The 16995-nt window shown below is 43.2% G+C and overlaps 4 protein-coding genes across 6 annotated transcripts; 1 reads left to right on the forward strand and 3 right to left on the reverse strand.

The window, feature by feature from the left end:
• Positions 1–2890: 2890 nt before the first annotated feature.
• On the reverse strand, positions 2891–3932 carry LOC121053980 (protein MIZU-KUSSEI 1-like). Its single transcript, XM_040522728.1, has one exon. It carries the CDS (start codon positions 3790–3792, stop codon positions 3043–3045), a length of 750 nt encoding a protein of 249 aa, XP_040378662.1. The 5' UTR covers positions 3793–3932; the 3' UTR covers positions 2891–3042.
• A 4018-nt stretch (positions 3933–7950) lies between these two features.
• On the forward strand, positions 7951–8907 carry LOC121053920 (STS14 protein-like). The gene has a single exon (XM_040522463.1). The coding sequence runs from the start codon at positions 8037–8039 to the stop codon at positions 8634–8636; it is 600 nt and encodes a 199-aa protein (XP_040378397.1). The 5' UTR covers positions 7951–8036; the 3' UTR covers positions 8637–8907.
• A 741-nt stretch (positions 8908–9648) lies between these two features.
• On the reverse strand, positions 9649–11820 carry LOC121053839 (zinc finger BED domain-containing protein RICESLEEPER 3-like). Its single transcript, XM_040521808.1, has one exon. It carries the CDS (start codon positions 11818–11820, stop codon positions 9649–9651), a length of 2172 nt encoding a protein of 723 aa, XP_040377742.1.
• A 1096-nt stretch (positions 11821–12916) lies between these two features.
• Positions 12917–16995, reverse strand: LOC107303947 (zinc finger BED domain-containing protein RICESLEEPER 2). Of its 3 annotated transcripts, none has more exons than XM_015835500.2 (2): positions 16779–16995; positions 12917–15466 (listed from the first exon to the last, which is right to left on the reverse strand). In XM_015835500.2, the coding sequence occupies exon 2, from the start codon at positions 15432–15434 to the stop codon at positions 13260–13262; it is 2175 nt and encodes a 724-aa protein (XP_015690986.1). In that variant the 5' UTR covers positions 15435–15466; positions 16779–16995; the 3' UTR covers positions 12917–13259. The 3 variants fall into 3 exon arrangements, with proteins under 3 accessions (XP_015690986.1, XP_015690988.1, XP_015690987.1); XM_015835502.2 differs by lacking the exon at positions 16779–16995 and adding an exon at positions 16355–16646; XM_015835501.2 differs by lacking the exon at positions 16779–16995 and adding an exon at positions 15750–16646.

A 16995-nucleotide genomic window follows, 5' to 3' on the forward strand; every position in this document is an offset into this window, starting at 1 on the left:
ACCTTTGAAGGTGTTGATGCCATGTCCTATGGACATGGTGAGGTTCTCGTCGGATCATGCTTGATGGCAAGCTCGTGAATGGTTGATCTACACCTTAGTTACTTTTCGATATTATCTTTTGCTTTGTTTTAACTGCAGCCAGTGGTGATACAAGCAAAATCTAATTGATATACTACGAATCAGACATTGATGTCAGGACAAGGACTAGGTACACCATGTAAGCTGTTAGGACTTAGGACAAACATGGTTATTGTCAATCATAGATAAAAATCTGTAATTCATAGTCATCGTTCCGTAACCTTTGTAATGATTGGTTATGGTTCTTTTACAACAAAAGTATAAAATAAATTTCATTATCTAAATGTGTCCACGACAATCATGTATACGACATCTCGTAATCATATAGTCCTTCGATTTTATAATATTTGAAATTTTAACTCATATTTAGTCATCCGTTTTATTTCATGAATCTTTATATACAAATATTAAAAATGGTAAGTCATGATTAAATTGACTTTCTCGAAGACAGTACTTTACATTGCACACTGGATCGGCAAAGAACAGAAACAGAACAGATTATGGTTCCGAACTCTGAAGACTGAAGCATTCTTCATCAACGGCAAATTCAGCTAATAAGCTGTCCATGGAGGTCATGGAGTCCCAAATACTGTGTCGTTAGAAAGGTGAAAACGAAGGCGTCCGGGAATCGCGATGGTAATATGGAGCTAAAACGTAAAAGATAAAAGTTACTGATAGCAATGGCGCCTTCCCTGTTTGTGTACTGTAGATGACCCTGCATGAACATTTATACGCAGTTTGAAATATCACCGCATGGACATTTGAGTGGTCGAACTTTGAGGTAGTGCATTTTCTTTAATGAAACAATGAAAAACCCTCCATTTTTTTGTTTATGTTTACGAGCCAAAATTTAAATTTTCAAGTTTAAATTTCGAGTTGATTTTGATGTTTTCATTAAAGTTTTTTTCCTAGTATTTTTGATCGTTAAGGATACGTATATAAAATTTTTATATTCAAATTATTTTTTATTATAAATATATTATTTGGCACTCTAGCAATCGCCCAGAAACATTCGCATCGAACTGCATTGCATCACTGTCAAATCACATAGAGGTACAGTAACAAGTGGATTTTAAGTTGTTTGATCTTTCCAACCCTAGCTATGTCCGACCGTGATATGCATAGCACGCTAGATCTTGTTGCTGTATTTGACATGACAATTCGATGAGATTTCAAGACTCAGGTCACATCTCACATTATTGTCTGTAATCCCGTTCACTGTGTAGTCTTCAGCTAATCCATGCATATGCTGCTAACAAAATAATCTTGTCCAAGGTCGTGTTATTGGATACACGTACACTCTCGTTGGTGAGACTTTGTTGAGACCGTTCGTTTCAAAGGATTTTTCCAGAAAAACTGAAGGAATTGAACTGTTTTTTTAAAATTTCTGTAAAATTCCTGTGAAACGAAGAGACCCTGAGTATAATTCACTTTCAGAAGAATATAAACATTTCTACTTTCGTGTAAAGTGAATTCAAATTTCTGAAAGTGAATTCAAATTTCTACTTTCAGCAAATCTCTTGTAATTTTTATGTCTCACAAAGGCTTTATCTTTGTAGCAATTAATACATTAAAATTTGATGAGTTAGGGCCAGCTGTATTGGAGCTTGCTAATATAAAAAAATGCATTGGGATTTGCGGAATAAGAGGACACCTGGCGCTTGTTAAAATAAAGAACATTATGGTATTTTAATTTATATTGATATGTGTCAGATATGGAATTATGAAGTCTTTTTAAATGGTAGAAGCGATTGTTTAGTAGAGATTAAGATTGAAGAGAAAAAACTTTGTTGTCCCATTAATAAATGATAAATTAATAAGCATGGGGGAACAAGTGAGGGTAAGAGGTAAATTTTGAATAAGAAATGATCGGTGGAACAACATGTTGAACAATACTATAAATAGTGCTAAAAATACTTAATTGTAAAATATTTAAGACCAGTATTGTGAACAGTGTTAGAAATATTTTATATCATAAACAAAGCTTTAATCCTATATACTTTGAATGGAGTCACTACCATTTATCTCTAAAATAGATCCGGTCTCTTCTATATCCAAAATTTTAATTTGATCACTTCCATACTCTAGAATTAGGTTTCCTTTCACTATTAAGTTTGGTTGTAAATGTCAATAAAGCCCTTGAGGATGGTGTGTCTCCAGTCAACTTGAAGAAGATCGAAAAGTTTGGACTTTGTCTTTTCGCTTTTGCTTGTGCTTATAAGCTAAAATTTAAATTTTAAACTTTAAACTTAGAGTTGATTTTAGAGTTTTTTCATCGTAGTTTATTTTTCAGCCTCACATATCTGATGGAGATGTAGTGCTACGGACATGGACGTGATCAAATTAAAATTTTAAGGGTTGCAGAAGGAATCAGATAAGATTTACATGTATAAAATGGATAAGTTCTCATGGATACAAAGGAAATTTTCTTTTAAATAGACATGCATTGCGATTAGGAATTTTGAAGTAATATAGCCAATATTGGGTGCATGAATTATTTACAAATACTCTCTCTATTTCAAAATATAAGGTACTCATCTATTTCATTTTATAAGTCACATTAGCTTTGTCCAAAGTTAAACCTTCTAAAGTTTGGCTAAATTTATAAAAGTATATTAACATTTGTAACACAAAATAAATATAATAGAAAATATATTTCGTGTTACAGATGTTAGTAAACTCAATATGAAATAGATGGACTATTTTAGTTTTCTCCTAAATCATTTGTTAAGTATAACTTAATGTGTGGAAAAATAGCACATTTCGAACATCAAACAAGTATATATATAGTATAATAATATATCAACGTGGATTTAGTAAAATTAATTCGGTAGCATAGACGTTGCTATGTTAGTTTTATAGGAGAAACCAATATAGATTTTGGAAGAGAGTAATGGAGCAAATCGATAATCTCTCGATCGATAGATCAGATACAACTAAAAACTTAAACAAGAAACGAACTGATCATATCCTATGGAAGAAGATGCTGAGGCCGTCATTGCCGTTGAATCCCAGCCATCCGATGGGGTCAACGAGGTGAAACGACTCCGCATCCGACGACGCAACGGTTCTCTCGAACCTCCCGCGAAGGTACTCCACCCCGGCGCCGCCGGGAAGCCGCCCGGCTCCGGCGGTGACGGCCCACAGCTTCTCGAGGACCCACCCCTCCGCATCCGACGGCGCCTCCCGCCTCGCCGCGAACCCCACGCGCCGGCCGTTGCAGTACACCAGCCACTTCGGCGAGTCGAGGAGGGAGCCGGCTCCGCCGCCGCGGCAGTCGTCGACGGCGCCGCTCCATTGCCTCTGGCACTCGAGCACGATCCTCCCCGCCGCGGCAATGTCCGCGCCGGCGAGACCGGCGGGGAGGTCAAGGACGAGGATCGTCTGCGCGGGGCGCTCCGGCGAGGGCGAGGGCGCCGCCGAGTGCTCGTGCAGGAAGAGGCGGACGCGGCGGTCGCCGGCGGAGGGGAGGAAGAACGTGCCGCGGACGACGGCGGCGGGCGCACCACCGGCCGGCCGGGAGAGGCTGCCGAGCGCGGCGTGGCACTGGCACCGCAGCAGGAGCGTGGAGGCGACGAGGCACCGGACCTGTCGCTCCCACCACGCCAGCCACGCGACGTGGCAGCTCCGCCCCGCCGCCCTCTCCTCCGCTCCGCCTCCACCTCCTCCGTCGCCGCCGCCGCCGTGTTCGACGGGCACGACAGCCGGCGCCATGGCCGGCCGGGCCCTATATATATACGTGCACTTACGCGCGCGTGTACAAGAGTCAGGGTAGGAAAGATTTAGGGTTTGATCGAGTACGCTGCGTGCGTTCTCTTGGAGACGATGCGTTCGTTCCGCATGCACCGATGCGCGCGCAAATGGAAATGCATGCATGCAGTGATGCAGGCGCAACGAGTTATCTGAACGAACGTGTGCGCGCGACGCACTGGAGTGGGCCGTGGATGGATGGATGGGCCGCGTCATCGCGAGCTGCTCATATGGGCCATAGTGGGCCGGTCCAGTAGAGAACAGTTGGACATCACTTGACGATCCCGGTCAGCCTGATTTGGCCTATAGAATAGTGGAGTATGATTGTTTAAAAAGTACTACTAATAGCATCTCCAAGAGAATGATTATCTCACTTGCCATATTTAAATTTAGCAATTTTACATAAGAAATGTTCTTCAAGAGAATGACTATTTGACTTGTTATGCCATTTGAATGGCTAAACTTGAGCCCTCAATGGCTAACTCTAGCAACGCATTCTCCTACTAGCACAATTGCTATCTATGTGTCTCACGTTGATAGAACTCTCTTGTTATTCTCCCCTTGGCAGAATTTGAAAAGTGGGGATGGATAGTCTCTTGGAAATGCTCTATAAATTTGAGTTGCCAAAACTAAAATAAATGACTAAATTTTAATTTAGAGAGTTAAAATTTAACCATTCTCTTGGAGATGCTCTAAATACGTAATAAAGAGACCGTAGATATAGTAGGATTGATGGGAAGTAGCTTTGGCCTTTGGATTGCTCTCATAACATTACCTAACACAGAGCTAGGGGCATTTACATGTGCTAACTGACCAGGCAATCAACCGGGATTATTGAATGTTTAGAGCGAGCATAATAATTCACCTTTTGGCTTTTGCTTTTGCTTTTGCTTTTGCTTATAAGTAAAAAATTTGAATTTTAAATCTTAAATTTAGATTTTTTGAATTTTTAGACGTAGTTTATTTTTTAGCATTGAGTAATAAATCACTATGAACGCGTGCGTAAAAGATTTATTCCTATATTATTTTCTATTTGCAAATATGTCGTTTGGCATTTTCATTCGAAAAGCGAAAAGACGACCCAATATAGTTTGTTCGGGAAGTTTAACATTATGTGATACTGCTGGTTTTTTAGTTTCTGGCTTATTGTTCATTTTCTAGATACCATAACTCTAGATTTTTCATAAGTTGAGCGTTGTTTGGAAGACCTCGTGACTTTTGGAGATTCTTTAAGAAGTTGCTTCTGTCAAAAACTACCCAAAACAAAGCCTACGTAGTATAAGTAGACTATAAAAATTACCACATCAAATTTATGCTTACATGAAGAAGAGAAAATGAGATAAAAAGAAAAGCGGCTACGACCAATTTATAAAACAATGTGTATGAGAGGTGATCATATATTAATATAATATAGTATATGTTTATGATTACTATTATACAAGTTGATTTTATATTAACTCTTTATGACATGAAAAGATTTTGGAGCTGGTCACTGGCTCTTCTTCTTAAGTTGCAGCTAACTCTGGTAGGAAACTGAGAATTCTAAAAGTAAATAAAAATGATTTGTGAGTAAAACGTTTGTCACCGTGCTTTGATCGATGTAAAAGCAATAGCTATAAAATAAAACATGATAAAAAAAATCTTAAAATCTACTTCAAAATTAAGTTTTAAATTTATACCTTTGCTTATAAACCTAAGCGAAACGATGGCTCAACAAACCTGATGAGACAGCTCATAAAGTCTGCTGCACTCGTTTATCCATATCCTCATTCGTGCCATCCTAAAATGTTGCATAAGACAAACTGCATTGCCATCATAAGGTAGAAATACCCTTCAGCGGTTGTTGTAAAGTTCGGAAATTTGTTTCCATTCTATCAATGTCAATAAGACAAAATCCAAAACAACCATGCTTATTTTGTTCATGACTCATGAGTGGCTTACAAGTTCAACCTATTCTGTTGAACATTTAAAGCGGCAACTACCCTAGCTTGTGATCCGGTACAATTTCCTATTTGAAACCAGTGGTGACCAATAAGTATGAATGTTATTTGCATTTTAAATAATGACAATGACTAATACACATTCGCAGTTGTTTTAACTTGCGTGTTTTTCAGAAATTTGTTGTTTTGCTATTATCATTCTGAGAATGAAAAGAAAAGAAAAATCAAACAAAAGTTTAAAAGAGGAATATTTTTTGGGAAACTCTTTTAAACTCTTAAGTGAATATTCTTATTATTTGTATGTTATCTAAATAACTTAGAAATTAATAAGATAGCTATCCGTATGTGATATGTCACTGTGTAAATACGTGGGATCAAATTTAACTTACACAAGCCCCGCGAAAAAAATTTAACTTATACAGGTAAAAAAAAACTAATATGATTGTAAATATGTGTATACTTCTCATAGTTTAGTTCATTCTTCGTAGTACATTTTATATATTCAAGTGTAATAATACATCACATGCTAATCTAACTTATGATTTTTTTAAAAAAAATATTTTTTTAACCATTTAAGTGCTATGAAAAATGGCATTTCCTGGGATTAAAATCAATTATGGTTTTCTGTGTGTAACACGCAAACCAAAAGTGGCCGATCAAGAATCCCAAGAGTACTGTTGATCAAGAATCCCAAGACTGTTGATCAAGATGTATGTCGGCGCCGGAAGCTCGAGATTGACTAAGCAATTGTACCATCTTTAAAAATATTAAATAACACTATATTTTTTAATATAAATTCAGTATATTCAATTACTTTATATCTCAATATAACGGGGAGGTAAGATAAGGTAAAATTGTGTTTTCTTCATTGTTGCTGCTTGTGACTTTGTACTATACTACGAGCTCTCCTCCGCAACAGCAATTTTGACATTTTGTTCCTTTTAAAAATTTATTTTATAAATAGAAAAAAATTATTGCATGAACAAACAATTTTACCGAGCATTAGCAAAAACAAAAACAAGGTGATAGAACGTGACTATCCTCCAGATTACTTTGCACCCTAGATTATCATTCCCTTGTAGTTCTCATTACTTATTTTAGCAGGTTGCATGTTGTTTCTTGTGTTTTGTTTGTCATCCGGGGTGGGTTATTTCATATGACTTCTGACTTCTCCCTTTCAAAAAAAATCATATGACTTACTCATTACTTATTTTAAAAGTTGCACGCTGTTTCCTGCGTTTTGTTCGTCTTCCAGGCTGACTCTTGCCGCGTTCGTTGTCCCCTATAAGTTAACCAACTCTCTTGCGTTTCACGCGTACGTTTTCCGAACTGATAAATGACGTATCTTAAAAAAAATTCTATAGCAAAATTGTCTAAAAAATTATATTAATCTATTTTATATTTTTTAATAATTAACAAGTAATTTATCATGTCCTAACCTATTAATACGTTTTTCGTACCGAGTAAGTTAACTTACCCTCTCTCGGACGAACACGGCCTCTGTGTAGTGTCTATTGGTGTCTGTTTCTGTATCTTGCAAACAAAATTACAAAAGCTGTCATTGGGATCATTGCTGATCGATCAACCAAACATAATTAAACCCATTAATCCGTACACACTTGATACTTGTGTTTCTCTGTGTCCCTGTCCAAACCCTGCACTGCAGTGCATCTCACTTGGCAACCAGCAAGCTCACATGGACACCATACACAACCCCAAAAAACACGAAAAGAAAACATCAAGTTGATCTGGATCCTGAGGGAGAGACAAGCAAATCGCATCAGCGATATCTGCAGCAACCCGCGGTCACTGACACGGTGACCCCCAGTCGTTGCCGGCTCGCTCGCAGTACGTGCAAACTGGGGGTTGCTTGTATGTCATTTGGATAATCATCATAAAATATAAAAAGAATAATAAGATGGATAAATATGAACTATATCACTTCACAAACATATAAGTTTAAATTTAAATTTTACAAGTTATAATAAAAATAACAAAAATAATTATGAATATGCGTATACTTGTCTCAATTTTGTTTATTTTTTAAACTTGCATGATTATGGGTGATATAACTTATATTTATCCATCTTATCAATTTTTTTTAAAAAAATTTATATACAAGTACACGGGTGATGTCCACCCATGTGTTAAAAACTGTTTCCGCAGGCTTCTTTTAACTCACAAGAGACAATCGCGCGCTCACAGTTTCTCAGTTCAGGGCGGCCATTACTCAGCTCACCCACTCCAGATCTCATCGCGCTCGTGTCCATGTCCATGGCGTCGGCGTCGGCGTCTCAGCGGCAGCACCGCATGGCCACGGCGTGCTTCCTCGCCGTCGCCGTGCTCGCGCTGTGGGCGGCGCCGACTGCGCGCGGCGCGCGGCCGCCTCCTCGTGCCGGGGCGGCGGCGCGGGCGCAGGCGCAGCAGCAGGCGAACGCGTCGGCGTCGGCGGCGGACGAGTTCCTGGCGCCGCACAACCAGGCGCGGGCCGCGGTCGGGGTGGCGCCGCTGCGGTGGAGCGGCGACCTGGCGGCGGCGGCGGCGAGGACGGCGTCGCAGCAGCAGCAGCGGCAGGCGCGGTGCGGGTTCGCCGACATGGCCGGGAGCCCCTACGGCGCGAACCAGGGGTGGGCGAGCTACCCGGCGCGGCCGGCGGAGGTGGTGGCGTCGTGGGTGGCGGAGGGGAGGTTCTACACCCACGCCAACAACTCCTGCGCCGCGGGGCAGCAGTGCGGCACCTACACGCAGGTGGTGTGGCGGCGCACGGCGGAGCTCGGCTGCGCGCAGGCCAGCTGCACCGCCGGCACCACGCTCACCATCTGCCTCTACAACCCGCACGGCAACGTGCAGGGCCAGAGCCCCTACTGAGACAACCCAGCCGGCCGCCCGGCTACGTACGTCGCCGCCCCCTCGCCGTCGCCGCCATCGCCGGAGCATGGTTTACAGCACGACGACGACGACGACGCTTGTCTCACTTAATTAAGCTTAATTAATTAGTAGCACGTACGTGTGTCTTGTGAACTTGTGATGTTGTTATCTGTACTTTGTTTGTTCTACGTGGTGTTTAGCTAGAGCTGCGTGCGTGTGCTTAGTTAGGCTTTGGCCACAAATCAATGCCACGACGTGTGACTTGGTAGCACGTGCTTTGCTTGGACTGTAGCTTTGTGATCGCTCTTAGTTCCAATGCTAGCTTAGATCCACCCATAAATTACGGGGTTTAGCTGCGCCTGCGCTAAGCTATGCAAAAAAAATTGTCATGAGAGCAATGCGAAGCTAACTTTGATCAATCCGATCGATACCTGCAGCCTCTTTATTTCTTTATTTTTATCCCTATCTTTACCTTCCTTTTTAAAAAAGTATGAACTATTTCGAAACTTTTGGTCATAGGTTTTTTTATCATCTTTGAAAAGTATTTCAAGATACCACATATTTTATTTGTTAACTTGAGGTAATTTTTCAATGTGATAAAAAGCTCTTCGGTCATTCGTCCGTCGTCCTCACGTGGACTAGCCGCGGACTGCAGAGGGTGGAATTTTCTTTGAACAGGACGGCGTCAATATCATTGACTCTATCCTCCGATCGTTTGAGCATAATTAAATAGCGTGTATAGTGTTGGGAGGACGGCTCTAAAATATTAAAATTGGCGAAAAACATATATATATAAAATATATATTCACAAATTAGTTTTCATTTGCAAATATATCTTTTTTTTTTTTTGCTAAAACGATCACCCCCTATATTCTCGATCGACGACTACTCACACAGCCAAAACCACGAGCAAATTAAACACGACCTAAATGCAAACATTTGACTAAAACCAATAACTTAGGCGGCCGTCTTCACCTATTTCTATGCTTGGAACTTCAGGGACATCCGGTGACTACCGTAGCCAGTCCTTCGCACAGAAAAGAGCCTCCACAGTTTCAGGACGCAGGGAGCTTCGGTAGTCATCGAGCATCCGGCTTCCGGTTGCCGCCGCCGAAAAGATGGAGCTGCCGCCACCGCTCGCCATGGACACCGGGATGGCCAGTACATCACGAGCCATCTTGGAGAGCGTCGGAAACTTGAGCGTGTTGAGCCTCCACCACTCCAGGACGTCGAGCTCTTGGACGCGAGGCAGCAGGGCTTCTTCCAGGTACTGATCTAGCTCAGACTTCGACGGCCTGCTCACCGAAATCTCCGAGAGATACACGTCGAAGTCCAAGAGTTCGTCGCCGTTGGGTGGGGTTGACACAGCAGCAGTGTTCCTGCAGCTTACATGGGTGTCTCGATCGGCTTCTTCCCCTTGCACGGCGTACTCGCTGTAGACATCGTGGACGGCATCATCCACCGCCTTGACATGCTTTGCGGCCTCAACGCCATGGATTTTCGAGTAGCTGAACTCGACGAGCTTCATCTTGAATCGCGGGTCCATGACAACGGCGATGGCCAGCACGAGGTTGCAGTCCTTCCAGTACTTGTCGTGCCTCTCGTGCATGATTTTGGCAATGCTCCTGAGGGTTGGATCTTCGTGGGCGATGGCGTTACAGAGCTCTGACTGAAGCTTCCATGCCTCATGGAAAAATATATTTGAAGTTGGATTTGGTGCAGCCATGATGTTGTGTGCAGAATCATAGAGCAGATTCAGATAGCCGCATGCTGCCTCGACCTTCTTCCAGTCCTCTGCAGACGGTGCTTCATTGTAGTTAACATCACAAGTCTCTAATGCTTTGAATACCTGCTGATAATCCAATGCAGCCAGAAGCATAAGATAAGTTGTATTCCACTGGGTTGTCACATCCAGACAAAGGGTCTTTGCACTGGGGATCTCCAACAGCAGAGCAATCTCTGCAAACTTCTCCTCGTGGACAGAATCAGATTTTATGAACTTTATGCTTTCGCGGATATGATAAATCACACCCTGAATAGAAGCAACAACATCTTGAGCAACTGCATTCAGTGTATGTGCATAGCACCTGACAACAAACAACTGGCCCTTGATGATGAGGTTGCCCTTCTTGGATAGAGAGTCTACCAAGTTTGCACTGTAGATATCATGTGACGAATGATCATTATCCAATGTGATGGTGAATAGCCTGTCCTTCATGTTCCAGTCTGAGAGGCTTGTACTGATAGCTTCACTAAGTGCATTCTCTGAATGCGGCGAAGACACCATCGTGAAGTTAACCATTGTTCGACGCACTCTCCACTCGGTGTCAATAAACTGCGCTGCAAGTGAAACATAGCCAAGGGTCTGGGTGGTTGTCCACAGTCCTACAGTGAGGCTGACCCTTCCAGGCATAGTGCTGAACACCTGCATCAAGTTCTTCTTCTCTTTCTGATAAACAGCATGCACCTGTCCCTCAATTGTATCAACACCTACCACCCTGAAACGAGGCTGCAGGCTCCCAATCAACGCAGTGAAGCCTCGCTGCTCAGCAATGTGTAGTGGGTAGCCATGCAAGATCACCATCTTCGCCAGGTTCGAGCAAGTGCGATCCTGATCAAATGTGCCGGTGGTAGATCTGTAACGCCTCTTAGCAGGACGTTCTGCTGCAGCAGCACCCTCACCATCATTGTCAGTTACTGTCGCTAAGGGCAGTGCCAGTTTCCTGTCTTCATACTTCAACACCGGACATGAAGCCAGGGAGATGTGCCTCTTGAGATGGCTGGTCCCAGAAATTTTTGAGCCAGAGCTGTATGCAAAGGATTGCTTGCATAGATTGCAGGAAGCCCGTGAATCCCCCCCGGGCATTTCTTCAATCGTGAAGTGCTCCCAGACCACCGACTTCTTCCTCCGGCGTCTTGATGCGGTTGGCGGAATCGCCGCCTCCACGACGACCAATTCATTGCCATGGGCCATCTTATCACCATTGATCGCCTCGTTAACTGGTTGATTAACTCGAATGATTTCATTGCCATGGATCATGTTACTCCTTTGAACCATCTCAGCACTTCCATGGAACCCATTCTCCTGAGCCATCTCGTTACCATGGATCATCACACTGTCATGAACTACCATCTCGTTGCCATGGATCATCTCGTTACCAACTATCTCACTGCCATGCACCATTGCACTGTCATTGCCACTTGGTTCACACATTCTGAAAAAGACCAGCTGGTAAAACCCGAAATAACCTGTTAATGTTAGAACAAATAAAATCAATTCATGTCTAAATAGCTGAAATTCTTAAATCAATACTCACAAATATTAGTAAAGAGATTTGCTCCGGTCCAACAAAAATACCTCGAGGTACCGGTACTACACGGCACTAAATTGTTTCCTACCATTAGATAGCATGATAGATATTGTTAGATCCAACGATCATAAACGATTTGGTACCATGAAATACTGGTACCTTGAGATACTTTTTGTTGGACTGGAACAAATCTCATTAGTAAAACTAAGAACAAAAACTGTGCACAGTTATAACAGGGAGAGTGGGAGACATCATAGATCTTTACATGATCTTACACAATAAGATACAGTTTATTCACCAGACAACTGAAAAGAAAAAAACGACAATTTTCTGATTTCCAGCTGAGATTCAAAGCTTGAGACAGCATAAGTAAAGGTACACACCATAAATCTTCACATGTTCCCAGCAATTACCATGATAAGAAGACACGCATGCAGTTGTCCCAGCAAACAACTGAACGAAACAAAACGATAAATTTTGCAGACGGGATTCAGAAAACACTGCTTGAAATCTAACATCAACAGTCTAGCAGCAGAGCTTTCTGAAAGATAGATAACCGATTTTTCAACACAGTAATCGCACTGTCAAAAGGAGCTGGGAAGCTTACGCGGAGGTGGGAGCTCCAAACGATGGGCGCGGCCGCGGTGCAGGACCAAGGGCTCGCCCGGCCCAAGAAGGACGAAGGCCGACCAAACCCTAGATCTGCTTGCGCGAGGGTGACGAAGCCGGAGTTGGAATTGGGGGAGAGCAAAAACGATCCGCGATTTCGGTGGCTGCGCGCAACGGAAAGACAAGCCGGCGTGGGACTTAAATGGGCTCGCGGCCCACCTTGATTGGCCTGGACCCGTCATGCAATCTGGGCCCCGTTTTTTTTATTGTTTTATTCCTTCTGAACTCCAAGGCACAAACGCAGCAGTAAAATCGACACCATGCATTGACAGAGAATCAAAGGAACATCACAAGGTCACATAACAATCACACTCTACAATTGATAGTGAAAGGAAAGTACAGACATAAGGCAACAGCTGATACACATTGTGCAGCTAGCGCACACACTACATGCAACGTCAGATACTCCGATAGCATAGCATAGCATGCTACTGTATGATGGTACAGACAACAGGGTACATAACAACAACATGAACGAGTTAACAGAGTTCGATACAACATATTATACTCTAGGAGATAAAAATAAACTCAGATCACAATCAGTTCATAGTAATCCCTGCCTAAAATACGCCTACCAGTTAACTTCACACGTAGGTACCATTGATACGAGGCTCTCTTCACAAAAGGGGAAACCGCTGCGAGCCTATGGTGCTGCGTCCATCTTGACCAGTGCGGTACTTGGCGTCTCCGGTGTAGCTGGTGTGTACTGAAGCCAGTCTTTGGCACAGACAAGCGCCTCCACGATTTCTGGACGCAGTGAGCTCCTGTAGTCATCAAGCATGCGGCTTCCTGTCCCAGCAGAGAAGATAGAGCTGCCACTGCTCACCATCGACATAGGAATGGCCAATATATCCCGGGCCATCTTTGAGAGAGTTGGGAACTTCAGAGTGTTGAGCTTCCACCAGTTCAGAATGTCGAATTCCTGGATGCGTGGAGTGAGGGACTCATCCAGGTACTGTTCCAGCTCAGATTTTGTTGGCTGGCTTGTAGCTATCTCAGAAAGGTACATATCAAAGTCCACAAGCCCATCGCCTGTTGAAGGAGCAGCTGCTTGATTACTATCCTCATTAGCAGCTGCATTATTACCTTCCCCTTGCTCAACATAGGCCGGTGTCAAGGGGAGAGGCTGTGCAACATACTCCTTGTAAAGCTCATGGACAGCATCATCCACCACCTTAACATACTTCGCAGCTTCAACACCATAAATTTTCGAGTAACTGAACTCAACAAGCTTCATCTTGAAGCGTGGATCCATCACAACAGCAATAGCTAACACAAGGTTGCAGTCTTTCCAGTACTTGTCGAACCTCTCGTGCATATCCTTGGCGATACTGCTGAAAACAGGGTCTTCATGCCCGGTGGCATTTGCCAGCTCGAGCTGAAGTTTCCATGCCTCATGGAAAAAGATATTTGAAGTTGGATTTGCTGCAGCCATGATGCTATGTGCTGAGTCATACAATAACTTCAGGTAGTTGCAGGCAGCCTCAACCTTTTTCCAGTCCTCCGGGGATGGTGCCTCATTGTAGTTATCATCACTTGTCTCTAGAGTAGAAAAGGCCTGCTTATAATCCAATGCAGCCAGCAGCATGAGATAGGTAGTGTTCCACTGTGTCGTAACATCCAGACAAAGGGTCTTGGTACTTGGGATCTCTAGCTGCAAAGCAATCTCTGCAAACTTCTCCTCACGGCTAGGAGAAGCTTTTATGAACTTAATGCTTTCACGGATATTATAGATGACACCATGAATTGAAGCAATAATATCCTGAGCAACTGCATTCAGGATATGGGCATAACACCTAACAACAAACAGTTGGCCCTTAAGCATGAGATTGTTCTTGTTGGAGAGATGATCCCTCAGATTCGCACTGTATATATCATGTGAGGAGCAATCGTTGTCCAGTGTGATAGTGAATAACTTGTCCTTCATATTCCAGTCTGAAAGGCTTGTACTAATAGCTTCACTAAGTGCATTTTCTGAATGAGGAGAAGACACCATCATGAAGTTTAGCATCCTTCGATGTATCTTCCACTCAGAGTCAATAAACTGCCCAGCAAGTGAAACATAACCAAGAGTTTGGCTAGTTGTCCACAATCCAATAGTGAGGCTGATCCTTCCAGGCATAGTATTGAATGCTTGCATGAGATTTTCCATTTCTTTCTGGTAAACAGCATACACCTCCCCCTCCATTGTCTCAACATCTACAACTCTGAAACGAGGCTGCAGACTGTCAATAAAGGTAGTGAAGGCTTGCTGTTGAACAATGTGAAGCGGGTAGTCATGCAAAATGATCATCTTCGCCAGATATGAGCAACTGCGGTCTTGATCAAAAGCAGCATTTGCATAGCCAGTATATCTGTAACGCCTCTTAGATGGGCGCTCTGCAGTACCCTCACCATCATTGTCAGTCCCTCCTGCTGGAGTCAATGCTAGCTTGTGCTCTTGGTTTTTGATTTTAGGACATGAACCCAAGGTAATGTGCCTCTTGAGATGACTAGTCCCTGCAATCTTAGAACCAGAGCTGTAAGCAAAAGTTTGCTTGCACAGTTTGCAGCACGCCCGTGTAGCTCCTCCAGCGACATCTTCAATAGTGAAGTGCTCCCACACTAGAGACTTCTTCCTGCGGCGTCTCGTTCCTGTTGGAGGGGTACTCATCTCAGCACTGACCAATTGATTTCCTTGGACCTCGTCACCTTGAGTTAACTCCTCTGCAGGTACCAATTCATCACCGTGAACTTCGTCAGCTTGAGCTTCTTCATTGCTTGGAACAATCTCGTTGCCTTGAACTACCTGGTTGTCATTGCCAGTTTCCTCAGCCATGCTGCTTGTCTAATAGGCAGAACTCACAAAACCTGTCAAATATTAACATGGTAACAACAAATGTCAGTAAAATTGACTTACACACGGTTGTTTCAATGATAAAACAGTATAACTACAGTGGCCTGTTTAACAAAACTGGAAGATAAAAGAAACACGTGGTTTTTTTTATAACAAATTAGTAACTGGAGCACAGATGAAACAACAAAAATTTGCATGTTCTCCAGGAATATATGGAAATTTAGATAAAACAACATAACGTATTCAATGTAAATATGGAAATTCAGCAACTAGAAACAGAAAAAACATTTATATCACCTTATAGTGGGAAACATGTCGTCTCACTCCTCAGTGCAAATGCTTAAAGTGCAGAAATTAAATAAAAATTTATTTGCCCAGGAGAAAGTGCAAAATTCATGAGCAGAACCATCCACTCGTTGTTTCACTGACAAATTTGAGGGGAGAAAAATATTGGACCAGAATGCTCATGCAACTTAGTTGGCAGCTTTATTCCCTACAACTGATTGCAGCAACTCCAGAGAGGTTTAGCAGTACACAACTCAGATCTTGCTAATTAGTACTCATGCAAGTCAATCCTTCTTGTTCCTCGTAGACAAGATCTCAAATTCATAGGTGCAAAATTTTGTTTCTTGCTTGAGTTAGCGGGAATAAATCACACATGGCTTGAAATCACGCTTAGCTAGTTAGCTGCAGCAGCGAGAATCTTTAGGATGCTAAACGGCTAGTAAAAACTAATTACGTTTCTTTGGGCAACGAAAGATGAATTTCTGTCCATGAATTCGCATGCACAAAGCATTTCAACTATCTAAGCGCAGCAAGTCCAACATCACATGTCTCCCCAAACCGAACGAACCAAGCCGCTCTCTCCGGATCTCCCTGTCCACACAGCGAAAAATTCCTACCCAAAAAACTCGAGATCTCTGCGTGCTTGGAAGATTTCCAGCAGGCCGCGCTTTCTCCCCAATAAAGAAATCCCTAACCAAACCAAACGCAGCAGCAGCAAATCAGCTGTCGATTCGAGTGAGAGGATTCCCAACTCGGTAACAATATTGGGCCATGAATGAATGAATCGTTGATAATACAACCACCCCACGGGAAGGAAGGAGAGGAGAGGAGAGGAGAGGAGAGGAAAATCCCCTCGAAAATTCCGAAACAAATTCCCCGCAGGGCCCACCTTTGGCCCAATCCAAACGCGCAAACCCCCTCCCACTCCCAGATCCCGGTCAAAAAAACCCGCGCGAAAAGCCCAGAAATCCAAATCCCCGACCGCGACGACCCTCGCGAGGGAGGAAGAGAGATGGTGAGGAGAAGAGAGGAAGAGCTTACAGCAGGAGGAGGAAGAGGAAGGGGGAGGTGGAGGTGGTGGTAGATCCGGTGGTCCGGACTTGCTAGGGCTCGGCCCAAGAGGCTCCAAGGCCGGGCGGGCGGGCGGCGAGCAGATCTGGTTTTTTTGGGTGTGGCTGGCTGGAGAGGACGAGGTGGAAGGGAAGAAATGGTTGGAGGCTTGGAGCGGATATGGGTGATTCGATTTGATTTAGCCGGT

Source organism: Oryza brachyantha, chromosome 3, assembly GCF_000231095.2.
Source record: "Oryza brachyantha chromosome 3, ObraRS2, whole genome shotgun sequence".
NCBI classification, from domain to species: domain Eukaryota; kingdom Viridiplantae; phylum Streptophyta; class Magnoliopsida; order Poales; family Poaceae; genus Oryza; species Oryza brachyantha.